We start from the raw sequence: 22,506 nt of genomic DNA on the forward strand, positions 1-22,506 counted from the left end.
TGGCATGCCTTAAATCCCAGCACTCGGGAGGCAGACGAAGTGGACCTCTGTGAGTTCGAGGCTATCATGGCTTACATAGCGAGTTCTAGAGCAGCCAGAGCTACACACAAGAGTTCCTGTCTCAAAAGTAAAATAAAATATATAACCATCTCTAGCGTTCATGCGCCAGGACTGGAGACTCTCTTTCCGGATTAGCGTGTACTCGATGGTAGGTTCTTCAGCCGTTCTAGCTTTCTAGTCCTCCAGGGGCTCCTCTATGGTTTCGACTGCCTCCCCGGAAGCTCTCGCGAACGCTGACTTGGAGAGAGCGGAAGTCGTCCCGCCGTTGCTCTCAGTTTCAAATTGCTGCTGAGGCCTCAGGATCTGCTTCTGCCACCCCTCCCCCAGCTCGGAGGCGAAGCGACTTGTGGCGTGGCCGTAAGGTGTGGTGGTGGGGTCTGGCCAGCCGGGAGCGGACGGGAGGCCCGGAGGCCATGGAGCTGGCGAGCGGGCGGGAGGAACCCGGGGGCGGGGAGGGCGGTGTGGGCAGCGGGCCCACGGGTGAGGCTGTGGGGGCAGGGTGGCGCTGCGGCCCCGCGGAGGAGAAAAACGAAGTGCGGTGAAACGGGTTTTACAGTTCCAGAAAGTGAAGTGATTGTGTTAATGTTTTAATTGCATCTCAAAGTCGAGGAGTCTGTGGGGCTTTGAGGGAAAGGGCGTCGGAGAAAGGGAGACCGGGAGAGTGACATTAACGCGACTTAAGAGTTAAAGAATTTTTAGAGCTGCAGATTGTCTGCTCTGGTGTTTGAAAGATGTTCGTTTGGGGTCCACATACGGACCCCGTGTATTTATTATTATTATTATTATCCTCCGCGAGTAAGACTTATTATTTTGTTTTGTTTTGAGACTGGATCTCACTGTGTAACCATCCCTGACTAGCCTGGAACTTGCTGTGTAGATCAGCCACCAGGCCCTGTCTTCCAGTCTGCTCCTCCACCTCGCCTGGTCCACATATATGAACTTTAATTAGCACACCTCCCAGTGATTCTTGTACATCCCCAGATTTTAAAACTACTCTGTTAGGCCACGCCTGGCTAAAACAACGCCAGTCTTGTCCTTCTCAAGAAAGGCCTGGTGGGTTAGGAAGCTCCACTGCATGGGATGTGTCTGTCAAAGAAACTTGAAACTTTTAATAATACTAGGTGTCACTATCAGTTCCGGGTTAGTTTTCCCCTTCACTCATTCCTGCTAGGAAAAAAGTATTTTAGCTTTAAAATATTATATACAGTACAAACACACACACACACACACACACACACACACACACACACACACAGAATACAGGTCAAGACCACAACAGACTCCTATTTGAAAAAAATGTGAATGTGTGAAGTTGACAGGTCAGCATCCTTAAACCCTCTGACATCATGGGGGTCTTACAGCTTTCCTGACTTGTTCTACACATATTCTTAGTTTTAAACCGTAGAGGGATCATTTTGTGGTATGCACCTTAAATTTTTCAGCTTTCTATGAGATAGACTTTGTTTTCAAGTGTTTGTGTTACAGTCCTTTAAAAAGGATACATAAGCCATTTCTTTAGCTGGGTCCTTATTGGTGTACTTTTAGGTTATTTCCTGGCTTGACAAAGTATTGCAGGGAATTTTTTCTTTTTGCTGCACACTCAAGTAAGTACTAAGTAAGTACTTAGTAAGAAGTACACCAACATCTGATTGATCTGTCTGTCTGTCTGTCTATCTATTTGGGGCAGGGTCAGTCTAACTGTGTAGACCAGGCTAGCCTCTGCCTCACAAGTGCTGGGATTAAAGGAATATGCCACTGTGGTTGGCCATGTTTTTTTTCTTAATTAAGTTATACAAAATTATACCCCTTTAATTAAGGCTTTTAGTTTACATTTGGCCACCTCAAAGTTGGTTTAAATACTGGGGCTCCATGTTGGATGGACACACAATCTTTACACCCATACATTAATGCCATGCTTTCTTTTTTAAATGAGTGTTCATTCTTGTGTGTTCAGTTTAGTTGAACAAGGGTCAGGAGAGATGGCTCAGTGGTTAAGAGCAGCCTTGGCACTCTTGGAAGAGGACCCAGGCAACTAACAACTGCAGTAACCACAGCTCCAGGGGCATCTGATGCCTCTGACCTTTGTGGTCTTGTGGTCTTTGGGATATACCCCCCCCCCAGACACACATGAGGACATGTCATTAAAAAGAGAGCTGGGGCTGGAGGGATAGCTCAGTCGTTAAGGCTAGGCTCACAACCAGAAATATAAAAGGAGAGCTGAACAGATACACCTTAGATCAAGAACTGGAAAATGTCTCAGAGGTTAAGAGCACTGGCTGCTCTTCCAGAGGTCTTGAGTTCAATTCCCAGCAACCACATGGTGGCTCACAACCATCTGTAATGAGATCTGGTGCCCTCTTCTGGCCTGCGGGCAGATATGCAGACAGAACACCTGTGTACGTAATAAATACATAAAATCTTTTTTTAAAAAGAACCTTGTAGCCGGGCGTTGGTGGCGCACGCCTTTAATCCCAGCACTCGGGAGGCAGAGGCAGGCGGATCTCTGTGAGTTCCAGGCCAGCCTGGACTACAGAGCCAGTTCCAGGACAGCCTCCAAAACGATACAGAGAAACCTTGTGTGGAAAAACAAAACAAAACAAAATTGTTGTCTTTGCTGGTTGTGTGGTGCACACCTGTAATCCTGGCAAAAACAGGCAGAGATCTCTGAAAACAAGGCTAGCTTAATCAACAAAGTGAATTCCAGCCAAGCCAAGGCTACATAGTGAGACTGTCTTTAAAAAAAAAAAGCCAAGCAGTAGTGGTATACACCTGTAATTCCAGCATTTGGGAGGCAGAGGCAGGTGGATCTCTGAGTTCAAGATCAGCCTTGTCTACTGAACTAGTCCCAGGACAATTAAGGTTACACAGAGAAACCATGTGAAATTACAGGCATTTCAAGATGAGATAAGAATCCCTTGGACTAAATGTAGGGAAGAAACAACATTGAGAAAAACAGACTTTCTACTCTGGTTTCAAGCTAGTAGGGGCAAATTAAAAAACAAATCCAGTGGATCTCTGTGAGTTAAGGTCAGCCTGGTCTACAAAGTGAGTTCCAGGTCAGGCTCCACCAAACCAAGCCAAAAAAACCCCCCCAAATCTAGTCAAGTTTTTCACGGGGTCGTCAGGGGTCAACATTGGTGAGGATTGAACTAAGGACCTTGTGTGTGTTAAGTATATGTTCTTACAACTCAAATGTCTTCATTCTAATATAATCATTTTCCCTTTTATGGAGTCAGCAAAGCCTCCTCCAAGGAAGCAGCTTTTGACCTAATTTGAAGAATGAGTAAGGCCCCCAAATTTATTACAGTATTTTATTAAGTGTGTGTGTGTGTGTGTGTGTGGTGGGGGGAGTCAGGACAGTCTGTCAAGGCACCTTCACTCACTTAGCACTCTCTACAGCCAGAGTAAGAAGTTTTGAAGCATGGAGAAAGAAGAAAGTACAGGTGTTAGGCAGTGGCTTTCAGATTAGAGTTCAGGCGTTAGCAGCTATATTTCGAGAACTCATGATTTGGGGCAGGCTATCTTCCTGCCTGTGTCAGTTGCTTGTTTGGAAATGAGGACAGTACTCTACTGCATGACTCTCTGTAAGAATCACAGTTGTGTCTTATGTGCTTTGAAGAGTGTCTGATCCAGGTGTTGGCCATTGTATAACAGAAACAGGTTCTACAGCTCAAAACTTAACTGTTAGGCACTATTTTATTTCTGTTTTGTGGAGGGTTTAGATCAGTTGGTACAATTTGCATTTTGAAAACTCAGTACTGAAAACACTGGGAGGGAGGGAATGGTAAAAATTCTACGAAAATTCAGTACCTGAATACATTATGGGCATTAAATGGTATAAACTGAGACTTGGAGATAATGAAATGGAAGTTTGGAAGGTCAGAAAAGCTTGTAGTCTCAATACCCAGTAAGGGAATGTTTGTGGAAATGGGAGTACCTGCTATAGGGCTGAAATATGTTCCTTCTAGGTTTTGGTTTTTTCCATGCTTCCCCCCACCACTTCAGCCTTGGTTGGCAATGAGTCTGGTTGTATCACTGTCCTGAAATGAAAGGATAAGGGATTCTTTAAAAGTTATAGATAAGGATTTTTAAAATGACCACAGGCCTTTCTACTACAGTTAACACTTGCTATTTTTCTTTTGTAAGTTTTTATTTTTAAGTGTGTGTGTGTGTGTGTGTACATGTATGTATGTATGTATGTGCATGACATGAGTGTAGTGCTTTTGGAGGCCAGAAGAGGGCCTGGAGTTGTTTTTTTTTTTTTTTTTTTTTTTTTTTTTGGTTTTTCGAGACAGGGTTTCTCTGTATCATTTTGGAGGCTGTCCTGGAACTCACTCTGTAGACCAGGCTGGCCTGGAACTCACAGAGATCCGCCTGCCTCTGCCTCCCAAGTGCTGGGATTAAAGGTGTGCGCCACCAACGCCCGGCTCCCCTGGAGTTGTATTATAGAAGGTTGTGAGCCTCCTTACATATGTGCTGGGAAATGAACTTGGGTCTTCTGAAAGAGCAGGATTTTCATTGAGTCATCTCTCTAGCCCTTAGTTAAGTTTTTGTTTTGTTTTGAGATGGTGGCTTATGCCTTTAATCCCAGCACTCTGGAGGCAGAGGCAGTTGGATCTATGTGAGTTCCAGGCCAGCCTGGTATACAGAGCTACACAGAGAAACCTGTCTCAAAAAACCAACAAAACAAAACAAAATACTGTTTAAAGAAGTTAGGATACATGATACTACATACTTCTATAAAACAACGAACGTGTCTTTATACACTAAAATTGAATAAGACACAGAATGCGGAAAAAGAGTGAAGAAACCCATGTTTTGAGATGGGGGTCTCACAGTGTAGCTCAGGCTGGCCTCCATCTGTTTTTTTCTTAACTATGCCTGGTGTTAACAGTAGCTTAATATTGTCTGTTATACAAAACTTCTGATTATTTACTTATAGGGTCTCTACATAGTCCTCCCTTGTTATTCTGGAACTCATGTATATCAGGCTGGACTTGAATTTTCAGAGATCCACTTGTGTTTGCCTTCCTTGAGCTGGGATTAAAGACACATGCCATCATACCCTGCCATTTCCTGACTTATTATTTAAAACATACTTTGCACATTGTTTGCTTGAATTAGTACTCACATAAAGTGGTTGTTTCATTAGGTTTATGTTGTAAAAGTCTCCATAATCCTGATGTTAGGTCTCAAACCTGGACAAACAGCCGAGGTGCCTGCATACTAAAGTGAATGCTGGCTGCCAAGTTCTTCCTGCACCCCAGTCCCTACTGTTACAGGGTATGACTGGCATACCCCACTCTCTACCTAAACCTCTCCAGCCCAGGGGCTGACTGCCCTTCCCCAGTTGCCCTTTCCTATACAATCCAGCCATTTGGTCACTTGGCCTTTTTGTCTACTCTGTTGGCCTGTTTCTTGGCCCAGGCTACCCCTCTTGACCAGCAGCTGCTCTCCCCTCTTCCCTCCCCCATCGCCTCACATGTCTCAGAGTCATGTTCACTCTGGGCTGTCCCAGATGTCCCTACCTCTGACTGTGCTCTCCTTTTATCTACAGTAAACTGTCTCCTCCACCATACTTGTAGCAGTCATGTCCTTCCCTTTTCCTTTTTTCATCGACCCGCACGTAGTTTCTCTATGCCAGAGCTAATTGTCTCCCTTCCTTCCTTACTACCCTGTCCTTCATTTCCCATCAACTTTATATTTGACGTTAAATCTAGCCTGCTCTTTATTTTTTGGTCAATAATATTTATTAGGGGCTGTTTGCACTTCCTAGGTCCTGAGATTACAGGTGTGTGCTGCTACGCTTTGCTGTATTGATTTTTTTTGGTATTAGGGGTTAAACTCAGGGCTTTACACATGCTGGGGCTCCAGCACTGACTGAACTGTGCGGCCTCAGTCTAACCAGTGATGAGACTCATACATGTTTGGGAGTGGGGAAAGAGAGCTGCCCTTCAAAGTCCCTGCCTCCACCCCTTTCAGTCATTCTTTTACTTAGATGTTTTTAGTGTGTGTCTTAGTTACTTTTTATTGCGGTGAAGAGACACCATGACAAAGGCAGTTTAAAAAGAAAGCATTTAATCGAGGGCTTGTTTACTATAGTTTGAGAAGGTGAGTTCCACGACCATCATGGTGGGAGGAAGCAAGGCAGCAGGCAGGCAGGCAGGCATTGGCACTGGGGCAGTAGCTGAGAGCTCACTTGGTCCACAAGCTCCAGGTAGAGGGAAGCTGGGCCTGGCAGAAGCCCACACACCTTTTCCAAGACCACATTTTTTTGTTTTTTGTTTTGGTTTGGTTTTGTTTTTTTGAGACAGGTTTTCTCTGTAGCTTTGGAAACTGTCCTGAAACTCACTCTGTAGACCAGGCTGGCCTCAAACTTCTGAGAACCACCTGCCTCTGCCTCCTGAGTGCTGGAATTTAAAGGCGAGCGCCACCACTGCCTGGTGAAAATGTATTTTTAAAGCTTTTTGTTGTTTTTTAGAGGGTCTTACTGTGTACATCAGGCTGGCCTTGAACTCCCAAGTGTTGAGATTTTTTTCCAGTGTGTCCTACCATGATTACCAGGCAAATGTTGAACTCACTTTCCTGTGTGGTTTCTTGTCCAGGCATGTTGGAACACCATGGTCTTTACTTGGTAGTTTTCCAGCTGTGTGTGTCTCCCAACTCTTATCTTAAGCATTCTGTTCTGTAGTAACTGGTAACCTGACAGCCCGTAGGGAAGCAGAGATTGTAAATTTGACTTTCAGCTAGAACAATTTACTCATTAGCATTGGCATTGTAGGCGGGACATGTCCAAACCTGTCTCTGTTTCAGGATTCACCTGAGGGAGGCACGGATGGTTTAGTCTCCAGCTTTTGTGCTAGATCTGAAATAGAGATTGAGAATCTCAATGTGAGTATTTTGCATTTGTACAGAGTTATATGTGTATATGTCAGATTTTGTTGTTGTTTTTAAACTGTTGCTGGCAGTTTTGTCTTTTCTTTTTATTCTGTTTTGGAGACAGGGTCTCTGTATAGGCCCTGACTGTCTGTGGACTTGCTTTGTAGATGAGAGTGATCTTGAACTCAAAAAAAAAAAGATGCACCTGCCTCTGCCTTCTGGGTGCTGGTATTAGAGGTGTGTGCCACCATACCCAGATTATTTCATAATAAATGCTAAAGACAGAATTTTCTACTTTGAATTTATTTATATATATATTTTTTTCCCTTTTAGTTTGCTTACTGAAGAATCTTCACTGCCAAAATGACATCACATTCCAGTTCTGCCCAGTGTTCGACATCTGACAACACTTGCAGAATCTCTTCAGAAAGAATCAGTCAGGTAATTAGTATTGGGCATCTTACTTTTCTTTAAATTTTTAAGAAATTGAATTGAGGCATATTACTGAATTCACCAGTTATAATTTGCTTAAAGCAGAAGCGATGCTGTAAAATTTATTTATTTTTGCGGCAGGGTTTCTCTGTGTAATAGCCCTGGCTGTTCTGTAACTCACTGTAGACCAGGCTGGTTTTGAATTCACAGAGATCTGCCTGCCTTTGTTTCTCAAGTGCTGGGATTAAAGGTGTGTGCCATCACTGCCCAGTAATTATAAAATCTTTTTTTTTTTTTCGAGACAGGGTTTCTCTGTGGCTTTGGATGCTGTCCTGGAACTCACTCTGTAGACCAGGCTGGCCTCGAACTCACAGAGATCCGCCTGCCTCTGCCTCCCGAGTGCTGGGATTAAAGGCATGCGCCACCACCGCCCGGCAATTATAAAATCTTATATTACCTATTTGACAGTTAGACAGCTTGAAATGGCTAAGGTTGATCTGAGTTTTCATTCCTTATGCTCCTCTGCTTGTTTAATTCTTTCATTTTGTTACATTAGGCACATGTTTAGGTTAGAAGTGGGGAGTAGGGAATTTGGGGCCAGGTTACCTAAGTTCTTTTTTGTCTCAGCTGGTTGTGATTAATTGATTTTCTTTCTTTTTGAGGTCTGAGAAAGACAGACACAGACAGGTTGTTGCTGTACAGCCCTAGCTGACCTGGACTCCTTTGTAGATCAGGCTGCTTTGAACTTGATTGATCTTCCTGCCTTTCCCCAGCTGCTGGGATTCAAGACATGTGTGACTGAGTTAGGCTAGTTTGTTTATTTAAAAGGCTGCCTTAAATTATGAATATAGAAATATATATATATATATTTTGAAATATATATTTTTAAGGCTTATTTATTTTACATATATCTGTGCTCTGCATGTACACCTTTATGCCAGAAGAGGGCATCAGATCCCTCTATAGATGGTTGTGAGTCACCATGTGGTTGATGGGAATTGAACTCAGGACCACTGGAAGAGCAGCAAGTACTCTTAACTGCTGAGCCATCGCTCCAGCCTGCAAATGTATTCTTATAAAATCCATAGTTTATCTTTAGGCATTTGTGGATACAGACTCATGACCATCTCCTCTCAGATTTGGTGTATCCTATTGCAGACAGATCCCCCCCCCTTTTTTTTAAAGGTTTATTTATTTTTATTGTATGTGTATGGGTGTTTTGCCTGCATGTATGTCTGTGAACCACGTGCATGTGCCCTTGAAAGCCAGAAGAGGGCATTGGATCCTCTGAGACTGGAGTTACAGATGATTGTGAGCTATTGTGTGGGTGCTGGAACCAAACCCAGGTCCTTTGGAAGAGCAATGTGTGCTCTTTTTTTAAATGATGTATGTATTTTTATTTTATGTGCATTGGTATTTTGCCTGTATGTATGTCTATGTGAGGGTGTCAAATCCCCTAGAGCTGGAGCTACATACAGTTGTGCGCTGCCTTGTGGGTGTTGGGAATTGAATCTGGGTCCTCTGGAAGAGCAGACAGTGCTCTTAACTGCTGAGCCATCTCTCCAGTTCCAGACCTTTTCCTTTAATATTTTGTTTTCAGAAACATTTCTTCATGTTTCTTTACCTTAGTATATGGTGAAAATAGAATTTGGAATTGATGAAGGAAAGCTGTATGTAGTATAATATAATTTTATAAAATAATTTTTTTCTTTAAGATTTATTTGTTATGTATACAGGTGTTCTGTTTGCATGTCTGCCTGCAGGCCAGAAGAGGGCACTAGATCTTATTACAGATGGTTGTGAGCCACCATATGGTTGCTGGGCATTGAACCCAGGACCTCTGGAAGAGCAGCCAGTACTCTTAACTTCTGAGTCATCTCTCTAGCCCCTAAAATAATTGTTTTGTGATAGTTGCACATCTTTGGAAAAACAAATTCCAGGCAGACTAAGGATTTAAATGTGAAAAATCAGGACATTGAAAGAAAAATATAAGAAGTATTTGTGAAACTTTAGAACGAAAGAGGTCTTAGTGCTGAAGTGGCTATAAAAGGAAAAAATACAAACTTGGTAATACACAATCTAAAAACAAAATTGGGTTGGATGGAGTGGTGCAGGGTTTTATAATCCCAGTACTCAGGAGACAGAGGCAGATGGATCTCTGAGTTTGAGACCAGTCTGAGCTACATAGTAATAGAGAGACCCTATTTTTAAATAAAACAAAAATAAAAACATAATGGAATTGTATAACATGGACATGCTACAGGGCCAGCTTGAAGTAGAGTAATAGGTTATAGTCTGGGCCTCCTAAGTGTTTGGAAATGATGGTGTTAGATATAGTGGGTTGGCATAGAAGTTAATATAGCATGGAGCAAACTGTGGAGTGCTGTAGAATGGGTGTGTGGTCACAGGGGTCCATGAAAAAAGACATGGTACTTTAAGGATGATTTTAGCGTTTCCAACTGCAGGTGGACCCAGCCTGTCTGCACTGAGACCTTAGCCAGGGGACCTTTACCTATACAAAATTTAGTTGGGAAAAATCAGGCACACTGTGATATTCCTTAATGGAGAATTTGCATTTGGCATTGTCCAAACTCTGAGACATAATTCACATATGTTAAATAGAAAGTAGAAGACGAAGGGCATATTAAGGCTATGTGCCTACATTCCAGAGCCAGCTGCAGCTGTGTAGAAGGTCTCCCTGCAGTGGAGTAGAAAAGCTGTAGCTCATCTGTCTTGTTCATGGGGGGGGGGGAGACAAACTCCATGCCTGCACCTGTCTGCTTACTGCATAACAATGAGGGAGTGTTGAAGCTAACTCAAAAGTAGGCTTTCCAGTCCTATAATACAATAGTGTGTTATAAATTTACTGGCTCTGCAAGATCTCAGACTGTTGCATCTAGAAGATGACATCTATTTTTTCCTAGTGCTTATTCAAACAAATTTGGATAAAATTCGTTTGATTTAGATAAAACCCTATCTCTGAGACTCATCAGCCTGTTTTGTCTTTCAGAGATAGGGTTAATTTTTTTGTTTTTTGAGACAGGAACTCTGTAGACCAGGCTGGCCTCTGCCTCCTGAGTGCTGGGATTATAGACGTGTGCCACCACCCACCTGAGATAGAGTTAATTTAAGCTGGTCCCATTCTGTAAATTTTGTTTCTGTCTTTTTGCCTATCCTTTCTATGCTAGGGATTGAATTTAGGCCTCATGCATGCTAGCCAAGTGTTCTACAACTGAGCTATATCCCCAGCCGCCTTGGGTTTTTGTTTTTTATTTGCTTTTCCCTATACAGAAGAATCTTTATTACTCAGAAATGTAGGTAGTTGATTGTAGAACTTTCTTACCTGGAGGTGCTTAATTATTGTTTTATTCAGGCTTATGCCTAGAATGTGTTCTAAGGAGTAGAATCCGTGTATTATCTATCATTCCATAGTCATAGCTGCCTTGTTCATTCTTGCCACTCACAGATAGCTAGCTCATGGTAAAAATTGCTTCTTTTCCTTACTCAGTGCTCTGTCTTCTGGCCAGTACAGCTAGATTGGAATGGAATTTCATGGATTCATTTCCACCTGAAGAGTTTAATTTCCATCTAAATTAATAGGAAGTAGAGAATTACTGAAGAGTACTGGATCTTCTTGATTCTTTCTTGTGTGTGTGTGTGTGTGTGTGTGTGTGTGTGTCTTGTTTTTACGAGACAGGCTTTCTCTGTATTGTTTTGGAGGCTGTCAGTCCAGCCCAGCATCGAACTCACAGAGAGATCCAGGGCCTCTGCCTCCCAAGTGCTGGGATTAAAGGTGTACACCACCAACGCCCAGCTTTTTTTTTAACCTTTAAAGGAAGATCTCTTCTTTCTTGATTTTCCAGAAAGCAATGTAATTGAAATATAAATAGCAACTTTATGATGGGTTTGTGCAGGAAGATCCAGAGTTCAAGGTCATATTCTACTACATAGTAAGTTCCAGGTCAAAATTCTGTCTTCATATTTTACAGCAGGTACGACCAAAACTACCACTTCTGAAGATTTTACAGGCAGCAGGTGCTCAAGGAGAAGTATTCACCATGAAGGAGGTAAGCCATCAAAGACAGTCCCAATTTTAAGAACAGTTGAGTAGAGGCCATCATATGCACAGTTCTGAAATCTGGGCTAAGAAAGGAAGTTGTACTACCAAAGGAGGGCTTTTGCTGGTGTAAAGACTGTCTCACTGACTTCCTGTTTCCCTTAGAGTTCCTTTTGAAGTGTGTGAAAGTGTATGTGTGTGTGTGTGAGTGTGAGATCAACCACAAATAAATCACTGACATGGGAGTGCAAATGTTACATGTATGGGTTTAAAAAATGTCTCAGATTTTTTTGTTTGTTTTTTGTTTTTGTTTTTTCGAGACAAGGTTTCTCTGTGGCTTTGGAGGCTGTCCTGGAACTCACTCTGTAGACCAGGCTGGCCTCGAACTCACAGAGATCCGCCTGCCTCTGCCTCCCGAGTGCTGGGATTAAAGGCGTGCACCACCAACGCCCGGCTGTTTTTTGTTTTTTGAGATAGGTTTCTCTGTGTAGCTCTGTAGACCAGGCTGGCCTTGAACTCACAGAGATCCACCTGCCTCTGCCTCCTAAGTGCTGGGATTAAAGGCCTGCGCTACCTCTGCCACTACCACCACCACCTGGCTTGCCAGGCAGGAATTTGGCACAGTATTTTGTCATTGTACATTTGTCAGATGCTTTGTGAACACTGAATCATTTAGTCAATTTGAACATTTAAGAATAAATAATTTACTTAGGATCTGGAAGTTTTTTTTAAAGCTATCAAAGTACATTGAATTTTTTAAGTAGAAAGTAGTATTAAAATATTAATAGACTCGAATAGTTAGATTAGTATGGTAGATCCTTCACCTTTCCTAAGCAGAAAACAAAATTATGGAGTTCTTTCAGTTTTTCTTTAGAAATGCCACGTCTATCAGTACTACTACAGAGATTACAGATGTCTTTGACTTGTGATATTTAACAAGAGCTTACTTATTGAGTTTGATTTTTTTTTTTTTTTTTTGGTTTTTGAGACAGGGTTTCTCTGTGGCTTTGGAGGCTGTCCTGGAACTAGCTCTTGTAGACCAGGCTGGCCTCGAACTCACAGAGATCCGGAATTTGATTTTTTTTTTAACCTACCTTTAAAAAACATTTCAGGGTCAGGTGGGAGGGCAGAGAGGAAGTAATGAAGCATTAAAAATATTTCAGTAGATATCTCTGTCCCCATCCCTTCCCTTTTCCCTCTCATTCCCTCCCTTTCCGTTTATCAGAAAATTTATTGGCAAGCAGTATATCAACCTAGATAATACAATAAAGGTTCTGTGACATGCTTCATCTATGTATAAAAGAGCACTTTTCAAGTTTAGAATCATGAGTTTCTGAAGCCTGAAAAGAAAAAGCTAGGTAGACTAGATTCTGTTTGGAGTGTTTTATTTTTTTCAAGACACGGTTTCTTTGTGTAGCTCTGGCTGGCCTGGAACTGGGTTTGTAGATCACCTACCTCTGTCTTTCCAGTGCTGGGATTAAAGGTGAGTGCCACCACCACCCAGCTCTGGCTTTTATATTAGGACTAATGATCCATTAAACTTTGGACATTTGTCAATAGAATACTGAGTTGCTATGTTTTTTCACTGTCAGATCAATATATTTTGGTGCAAAAACCTCTGGCTCTGTGGATGGATGAGTAGATGAACCGAGAGGTAGGAAACATCTGTCCTGTGTGGGATTGCTCATATCAGCACCCAAACACTGGCAGTTTTGTAGTTTGTATGTCTTTCTCATTAGCAAAATGTCTCAGGCACTCATGGGTAATTGTGGTTTGGTTAGTAGTCAGGTAGATCATTCATTTCATGGTGTTTTGTTTTTCTCTCATGTAGGTAATGCACTATCTAGGCCAGTATATAATGGTGAAGCAGCTCTATGATCAACAGGAGCAACATATGGTATATTGTGGTGGAGATCTTTTGGGAGATCTGCTTGGACGTCAGAGTTTTTCTGTGAAAGATCCAAGGTAAAAAGGGTGAGGGTTTATGTTTCTTTGAGTGCTTATTATACTTGTTCAGTCTAGCTGTATAGTTTTTTTTTAAGTAAGTATTTTAGGGGCTGCATATGTTATATATGTTCTATAGCCAATGAGATACATGCAAAGTTTAGTAGTGAACAGTGTGGACAGTCTGATATGATGGTAATACAGTATAGTAATTGTCTTCATACATGGTAAAATTACATGACAGTAAGAGCTGTAGAAGAGAAGTACATGAAATGGGAAATGGCTGGGTCTTAGAGTGTCATAGGTTCCTTAAAAAGTAAATTTGAGCTGAGCTGGAGCAGTTTTTAAAGGGCCTGATTGGAAGGAGAGCTTCTCATTGAATATCTAGAATGCAGGTTGAGTAAGAGGGAGTCAGTACTAGGTTAGAAGTTTCTGTGGTATTAGACAGAAAGGAGTTGATGAGAAAATACAGAACTACAGGGTAATTTGAGGTTAATGGTGAGCCCATTAAGAATCGAGAAAAATAAATTTGACCCATAGGTCTTTTCTGCTTACATGGGGGAAAATAGGGTCATTGACTTATCCTTTTAAGCTAGTTGGTAGTCTAGAAGCTAGTGTTCTTATTTATTTATTTTTTGCTGTGGGTGGGGTGGGGTTGGATGGGGTAGGGGGGTTCAAGACAGGGTTTTTCTGTGGCTTTGGAGCCTATCCTGGAACTAGCTTTTGTAGACCAGGCTGGTCTCAGAAATCACCAAGATCCATGTGACTCTGCCTCCTGAGTGCTGGGATTAAAGGCATGCACCACCACTGCCCAGGTTGAAGCTAGTGAGCTAGTGTTCTTTTTTTTTTTTTAATGTATTTATTTATTTATTTATTTATTTATTTATTTATTTATTACACATACAGTGTTCTGCCAGAAGAGGGCACCAGATTGAATTGTAGATGGTTGTGAGCCACCATGTGGTTGCTGGGGAATAGAACTCAGGACCCCTGGAAGAGTAGTCAGTGCTCTTAACCTCTGAGCCATCTCTCCAGCCCGAGCTAGTGTTCTTAAAATACTTTTTTTTAGTAGTCTTATTTCATATGTATGAAGTTTTGCCAGCGTGTGTGTGTGTCTGCGTTCCATATATATGTTTGCTAAAGGAAGCCAAAGAGGGCTTCAGATCTCCTGGAATTGAAGCTACAGATGGTTGTGAGCCCCTTCGTGGGTGCTGACAGTTGAACTGTTTCTCTGTAAGAACAGTCTGCTCTTCAACTGAGCCATCGATGCCCCCCTCTCACCCCCCAGTGGTTTCCCTCTGAGTAGTGATTGCTTTCTTCCCATCTTATTTTGTCTTAACAGTGATAAAGCTTCCTTTCGCACTTCCATTTCTTAATCAAAAGATATAAAACTTGGCATCTAGAAGGAAAGAATAATTTTCAAAGACACTCTCCCCAATTGGGTTACTAATAGTTAATAGAATTTGATCAAATTTTTATTGGAAAAAGATAGTGAGGGCTGGACATTCATTTCTTTTTTCTTTTTTTTTTTTTTTGAGACAGGGTTTCTCTGTGGCTTTGGAGGCTGTCTTGGAACTTGCTCTTGTAGACCAGGCTGGTCTTGAACTCACAGAGATCCACCTGCCTCTGCCTCCAAGTGCTGGTCTTAAAGGCATGCGCCACCAACACCAGGCTCTTTTTGTTTTTTTTTTAAATAGGGTCTCACATTAGCCTTTGGTAGGCTTAAAATCAGTATGTTGCTAAGAACTTGATCTTCCAGCCTGAACTTCCCAAATGCTGGGGCTTTAAGGGGAGCACTACTATGTCTGGCTCCTTTTTTTTTTTTTTTTTTTGGTTTTTTTGAGACAGGGTTTCTCTGTAGCTTTGGAGGCTGTCCTGGAACTCACTTTGTAGACCAGGCTGGCCTTGAACTCACAGAGATCCGCCTGCCTCTGCCTCCCGAGTGCTGGGATTAAAGGCATGTGCCACCAACGCCCAGCTGGCTCCTTCTTAATACTTAAATTATTTAGAAAAAATTGTAGCTGGGAGGGAGAGGCAGGCGGATCTCTGTGAGTTCGAGGCCAGCCTGGTCTACAGAGCGAGTTCCAGAATAGCCTCCAGAACAATATGGAGAAACCCTGTCTCGAAAAACCAAAAAAAAAAAAAAAAAAATTGTGGGAAAAGATCGTGTCCTCCTAAGAGAAAGTAGGAAAGTAACATATCACAGGTACATTTAATACATAATAAAAAACCCACAAATATTTGTTTCTTTTTCAGCCCTCTTTATGATATGTTGAGAAAGAATCTTGTCACATCAGCCCCTGTTAACACAGGTATGTTGTATGTTTCTTCAGTCTGTATTCAAGCTTGGAGTTTAAGGGAGCAATTGGTGGGAATAAGGGCCAACATGAAAAAGGGTACTACTGTCTGACATGACTATCATACAGAATGGTTTTACTGTTAAGTAAGTTCTTACTGATAAATCATACGGAAGATAGAAGGAGGAGAGATGTTTGCATCCTAGATGTTTTTTTTTTCCTTTATGTGGCACAGAGGGTTGAGCCTAGGGTCTGTATTCATATGCTCTAACACTGACCTACATTTCTAGCTTTCTGTTTGCTGTTTTGAGACAGTTTCTCCTTAAGTTGCCTAGGCTGGCCTTGAACTCACTGTAGCCCATACAGGCCTTGAATTTGTAGATTCCCCTACCTCTGTCTTCCCAGAAGCTCTATTTCCTGGTCTGTGGAAGCAGACCAGGCTTAAATTTAGTAATTATATATAAACATTGCATTATATTTGCTTCATCTTTATATACTTAAATAATCTCTTAGATATGGATCTTTTCTCTTCAAACATAACCATATTATTACTGTACTCAAAAGTAATAATAAAACTAATAAATGTTCCCTAGTCCTATTGAATAAACTGGTTTATAGTTTGTTTTTCCTCTCACTCATCTTAAAAATGCCCTTTATTTTTGGTTTGTTCAGGTGAGGATCCAAAATCCATACACTGCATTGGGATTATTGCAAAAAACAAAAAACTTACCTGTCCCTGTGTGTTTGGGTGTGTGTGAGAGATTTGGTTTGACATTAAATAGATACCTTTTTTTGAATGTCATGTAATATTGTACATATTTCTGGGGTACCATGTATTTTGTCACATACAGAATGTTCAGTAATCAATTTGGAATAACTTAACATACCTACCATCTCACGTTTAACTTTTTTTTTTGTATGTGGGAGGCATTTGAAAATCTCAACTTCTAGCTATTGAAATATTCGGTAAATTGCTGTGTCCACCTTATTGGTATGGGATACTTATTTTGGTTTTCATTGTATTTGTTGAAGATTTGAGTAATTTGTTCTATAGTATTGCCTGTGTTCTAGAATTGACAGATTGTATCCTTGTAATTGTGTTTGTTTACCATTGCTGTTTTAGTGTAAAGCTTGATTAGATTCAAGCTTAAGTTTCTTTGCTGACAGATGGTCATTGATGGTGCTTTGGACTTCCTTTTCCTCCCCTTTGTATGTCTCATGTTAGTTATGTAAGCCGCTCCCTCGTTCACATGTGATTCTGTGAACTCTTGGTAGTATTGGTCTGATCTGTCTATTACAAAGGTTCTCCTCAAAACTTTTCACCTTAATGATTTTAGTCATTTGTTTACATAACACATTTCTTATTTATGAGATGGAGTTACATGTTGTAGTTCAGGTTAGCCTGGAACTTGCTATGTACCCCAGGCTAGCCTCAATCTTGGAAATATTGCCTATCCTGACCTCCTGAATGTTGGGATCCCAGGCATGAGCCGCTATACTTGGCTCAGTAAATTATTATCTGTAAACCAATTTGACTCTTCCCAGGCCTTTTAAATGTTGTTTTTGGATTTATTTAGTTATGAGGAGAAAACTGGCTATTTTGGAGTCTTTTTCCAAAGTGCTCGGGTAGAGATGGTACTAAAATGTGTGGTACTCTCACTCTGGACAATGAAACTGTCTCCTCTCCTATTTGCCTCATTTAGATCTGAAGTACACCATCCAAATTACACTATCTCACTAGATTTTGCTCATGTTCTTGGAAGTAAATAGACTGCAAAGAGTCTTTCTAAATCTCTTTTCATGTCAGTGAAAGACACTGAGGGGGAACTTCAAACGAGAGGCAACTTTATTGAAATGTAGTCATTTGTGAACTAACACTTTCTTTGGAAACTCACTGGTGGCTTGAAATACATGAAGGGTTTTATAATTTTGATTTGTATATTCAGTTAAATTTGTTTTCTGATCCATCCTTTGAATATTTAGAGTGAGAGTATTCTTATTTTCTTTCTTGTACTTTCTCTGCATATATCTTTCTCTATAGTGTATAAACAACATTTCTCTATCAATTCAGTTCATCTTTACAGCCACCCTGTGAAGAGGTCCTAGAGGTAAAGAAACAAAAGGTTTTATGTTAGTGATTAGCCCAGTACCAGACTCAAGGTCACTGGCCATTGACCAGTTCTTATACTATCCATTATGCTACACACTGATATGTCCTTACCCTTCTTAACTCTGACAGAACTTTCTCCACCCTCCTAGTTGTTTTGGATGCACATTTTTCCTCTGAGTATTAAGTTATCAAAATTTTTTTACTTGTCATTATGAAGAAATTTTGTACTTAAAAGCCACAAAACCCTGACAGAGTAGTGAATACCTGTAATCCCATTATTTGGGAGGCAGAGGTGGAGGATCTAAAGTTCTAGTATATTGTGGGCTACGTAGTTTCAGGGAAAAAGAAAAAGTATTCAGTATTTAGCATGCTTTTTACCCAGATTCCCTCACTGACAATATGTATCATAACCTTAGCATAATGATGCCCTAGGAAATTGCTGCAAGAAGCTTTTTCAAGGTTTAAAAATTTTATGTATGCATGTAGGGTCCCGTAGGGAATTGTGCAAGGAGTTTGGATTGTCTGCTCTGACTTGCTTTTGTAGTTAGTGCCTGTGGTTGGATGTTTTGTTGACCTGAAAATAAATTGGATTGCATGTGTTTATTTGAAAGGAGAAATGAAAGAAAAAGTGCTTTTCTTATTTGTACCATTGCACGTGATTTTAGACCTTTATTTTGATGTTGAAGAAAATGGTCATTATTTAAAATGAAGGTTCTTTCTAAACAATTTCTCCAACTATCCCTAGGTATATTAATAAAATGAAATAATTTTAAAATTTCTTTCTACATTGAAGTTTTCTAGATAATAGGCTTTTTAGTAATAAGAGTAACCACAGGTTGTTTTTTTTTTTTTTTTTTCTTTCGAAACAGTTGTTTCTCTGTCTAACAGCCCTGACTGTCCTGGAACTCATTCTGTAGATCAGGCTGGTCTTGAACTTACCGCCTGTTTCTGCCTCCTGAGTGCTGGGATTAAAGGCACACCTGGCAAAATGTTACAATTTTGAAAAATGTTTATTTTGTGCAAAACTCCTGAATTGTCAAGTAGTTAGAGTCTAGATCTGGGTTCTCAGCAGTCAGTTGGATGCTACTGCTGTTTTTGTGGCTGTGTCTTTATGGCTCTGCTAGTGGCTGGTGAACCCAGTCCTTAGCAGGCGCATGTGAATGTGTCTCAGTTACCCGGAGGTTATAGTATTGGTATAGGTCAGGTTAGCTAGCTCTCAGTAGCTTGTTTTTTTCTGTAGCCAAGTTTTTAGGTTTTGTTTCACTTGATACTTTTGTAAGTCCTTGGGATACATTTCCCTCTTTAGATAATGCAATATAAGGATGTCTGTCTGGGCTGTTAGATGATTCAGTAGGCTGAAGGACTTTCTGTGCAAGTCTGATGACCTGAACCCACTATGGAACGAGAATATTGACTCCCAAAGTTGTCTTCTGAGCTTCATAATGCAAGTGTGACAGGAGTGCCCATTATACACAATACTAGTAGATAAGAAAAATCTAAAAATAAGGAATTTCTCTCAGCTATGTTCTCTCCTCTCCCTTTTCTCTCTGCTTCTGTTGATTGTTCAGAGAGAAACATGTTTGCTATCACTGAGAAGAATAAGACTTAGTGACAGTCTGTATTCAGGGGAATGGAATTCAGATCCTGAAGTCACCATTGGCGTTTGGAATGCAGTTTAAGGTTTGCTTCTTGAGATGGAATTGTTTTCTGTAACAAGTCTGGCAAATTTCTGGTTTTCAGATCTTGTAATACAACATTTAAAATTACAAAGTAAAATAAAGAAGTGACCTTTGCTCTTCATAAGGTAGGCAGTTTGTTGATGTAGGAAGAGATGAACACTGCATTGTTTTCTGCTTGAGGTCACTTTTTGCATAAGATCTGAACACGTGCCATGGAAGGGCGTACAGAGCCGCTTTTACTCCCACAATTGTTCTGGCATTCTCTTTTACCATGGCCTGTCTTGGTTTTTGTTATTTTTAGCAGTTTTGGTTTTTTCCCCCATCTTGGGAATGAGAGTCTTTTCTAGGCAGAAGTCCATCTATAGAGAAGAAGCCTCCTCAGGGCTGTTTGCTGAGGTTTTGTGGAAAGAATGGTTATTACCAGGGAAGGTTTTCCTTTTGTTTTACTTGCTATCCAGATGCTGCTCAGACTCTCGCTCTCGCACAGGATCACAGTATGGATATTCCAAGTCAAGACCGACTGAAGGTAAAATCACCACACGGTGACTTCTTTTCTTGTACAGAGTGGCCCCTTCTCTGTACCTGTGGATCTTGGGCTCCCAAGGCCTTTTCATGAATGTGGTAAGAATTTAGTAAGAAAAGTCCTTGGGAGTTCACAGACCAGGGACAGAGTGAACCTTCTCTGTTCTGCCCTTAACAGAGTTCCAGTCTCTGAATGTGTCTTTGGGATGTAGCACTTCTGATTTTCACTTCTTCCAGTTGCTCTCTCTCTTTCTCTGTCTCTCTCTCTCCCTATCTGTCTGTCTGTCTGTCTCTGTGTGTGTGTGTGTCTGTGTGGAGTGTGAATGTGTTTGCGCATGCATATGTTTGAGGTGGTACATATTTGGGTTTTTGAGGAATTGTTGTATTAGACTGTAGCAGGCTCGTTGCAGTTTAAGTTCATGTCATGCCATTTCCTAAAGTTTCCTCAAACCTGGGGAATCTTTAAGATCATCTTGGAATATGGTGAGGATGTTACATGTTTTCTGAATTATAACTAATACGAAATAGGCCGGGTAGACAACCTGTTTTATTAAGAGTGTATTTTGTCCTTTGTACAGCGATTATTCCCCTTCTCCCAAGTTTGGGATTCTGCTAGTTCTTTTCGTGGTGTTGAGAGGTGTTGTGCTGCTTTCTTGACAACTCTTGTCAGCTGCAGAGCTCTCTTTCTTGTGCATAACCCATTGTGTTGCACACTAACTGGTGAGCCAGAATGGAACTGCTACATCCCCTGGTCTTAGTCATTTCTGCTGTACTGATGGACACCCTTCCCTTGCAGCACAGTGCAACAGAGTGCTCCAGTTCCAGAAGAAGAACTGAGGAAGATGATGCTCTTACACTGCCTACCTCACAGCATAAATGCAGAGATTCTAGAGGAGGTAAGCTTTGGATTGAGACTTCTCCTCCCTCCTTTTTTCTCCTTCATTTGTACTTCTAGAAATGGCATCTGCTGTGGTCCTGCTGCAGCCTGGATTCAGGTCCTGAGAAGGTGAAGGGGTGTCAGCATTAAGAAATGCTAGATGAAGCCAGGCGTTGGTGGCGCACACCTTTAATCCCAGCACTCGGGAGGCAGAGGCAGGCGGATCTCTGTAAGTTCGAGACCAGCCTGGACTACCAAGCAAGTTCCAGAATAGCCTCCAAAGCCACAGAGAAACTCTATCTCGAAAAACAAACAAAACAAAACAAAAAACAACAACAACAAAAAAAAGAAATACCAGATGAGTTTCACACAAGTGAAACTCCTAACTTTTACATCAAAACATCTTTAAACCAAAAACAACTCTTATCATTTTGCTAGCTTAGTCAAATATTGAACCAGGTATTTATAAGACTAAAAGATGATTGATATAGGCACACATTTTCAAGAGCAGTAATCCATTCAAAACATGTTTACAGAAATAGGGGTGATCTGGATCTGCTTCCATCCTGTCAGCACTGAATCAGACAGCTCCTGGGGTCTGAAGTGATGGCTGCCATCTCCAGACAAGAAATCTAAGTATCAGTTCCTAAAGAATTTCAGGGGAAAATTTTGAGAAAAAGTAGGCTTTCCAGGAATGATCACATCTGTCCCATGCATGACTGACAGTATGACACTAAAACTGCCAAGAGAATCTTGAGTATTATGAGAGAGAAAAGAGCATTCTGTGCTGTCCCGAAGTCCACTGGTCCTTGCCGCGCGAGACTGTCCTTGTGGGATTTTGCCTCATCTGGGGACCCGTTGGACGAGCACTCATGTGCTGGTCTGAAACTAGGCTGCACAGCTTCCAGCAGGTGTCCATCTAGATATTCTTTGGCAGCTCTGAGCAGCGAGTAGTACAGGACCCTTGCATGAGCTAGCAAACTTGAGAGGATGCTGCTGATTTGAATTTGCTCTTGTCACGTTCTTTGGGTATAGACTCCCCGTGCTCAGCCTTTTGAGTTTTGGTCGCTCTCTGTAGACTTCATATTTTGACTTGGCTTTTATCTTTTGAGGTGGCAACTAGTTTTTAATCGTTTAAAGTTTGCAAAAATGGCAAAATATATGTATCAGCACAATGTATGTAACAGCATAGAGGCAAACATGAGATAGCAAGTTGAGTAGTTCTGTTGCCATGGGAGAACCTTTCATCCTGCTAGACACATGGTCAGAGGGAGTGAGGTAACTGATAATTTGGAAGTTTCGCCTAAAATATTTTCTGAAATTTTGGAGTTTTTCCTTTTTTCTTTTTCTTTTTTGTATAAAACCACAATTTTCCCCAAAGGTATTTAGTTTATGGCATAATGCTTTCTTGTATCTGGTTCCTGGTTCATAATTGGGTCAAAGGCAGATTAGACTTGGATTGTATCTTAGAAAGTTATGTTGCTAAAGTTTTATAATATGTTTAAATTAAATTTAAATTAGTTCATCATGCTGGCTTGTTTTCTCACTATTTGAACATAAATTGATTTTTAATCTATGTGTTTACATTAAAGCTATTTTAGTCTTTTATTTTTATTTATTTATTTTTTTGGTTTTTTGAGACAGGGTTT

General features: G+C 41.0%; 1 protein-coding gene across 7 annotated transcripts in view; it reads left to right on the top strand.

Moving 5' to 3' along the window:
• The first annotated feature begins 271 nt into the window (after window positions 1-271).
• Window positions 272-22,506, top strand: part of Mdm4 (MDM4 regulator of p53) — a 65,627-nt gene continuing 43,392 nt past the window's right edge. For 6 of the 7 annotated variants that reach the window (XR_005874333.1, XM_040738982.1, XM_040738984.1 and 3 more), the window contains exons 1-7: window positions 272-422; window positions 7,273-7,380; window positions 11,361-11,438; window positions 13,260-13,393; window positions 15,629-15,684; window positions 19,917-19,984; window positions 20,777-20,876. Coding sequence is in view for 6 of the 7 variants with exons in the window: in XM_040738982.1 (XP_040594916.1) it covers window positions 7,303-7,380; window positions 11,361-11,438; window positions 13,260-13,393; window positions 15,629-15,684; window positions 19,917-19,984; window positions 20,777-20,876 (514 nt within the window). In the remaining variant the exon portion in view is untranslated. The remainder of the gene's footprint in view (window positions 423-7,272; window positions 7,381-11,360; window positions 11,439-13,259; window positions 13,394-15,628; window positions 15,685-19,916; window positions 19,985-20,776; window positions 20,877-22,506) is intronic. The other variant, XM_040738987.1, reaches the window with a different exon arrangement.

Source organism: Mesocricetus auratus, unplaced genomic scaffold, assembly GCF_017639785.1.
Source record: "Mesocricetus auratus isolate SY011 unplaced genomic scaffold, BCM_Maur_2.0 Super-Scaffold_100676, whole genome shotgun sequence".
In the NCBI taxonomy this organism is placed as follows: Eukaryota; Metazoa; Chordata; class Mammalia; order Rodentia; family Cricetidae; genus Mesocricetus; species Mesocricetus auratus.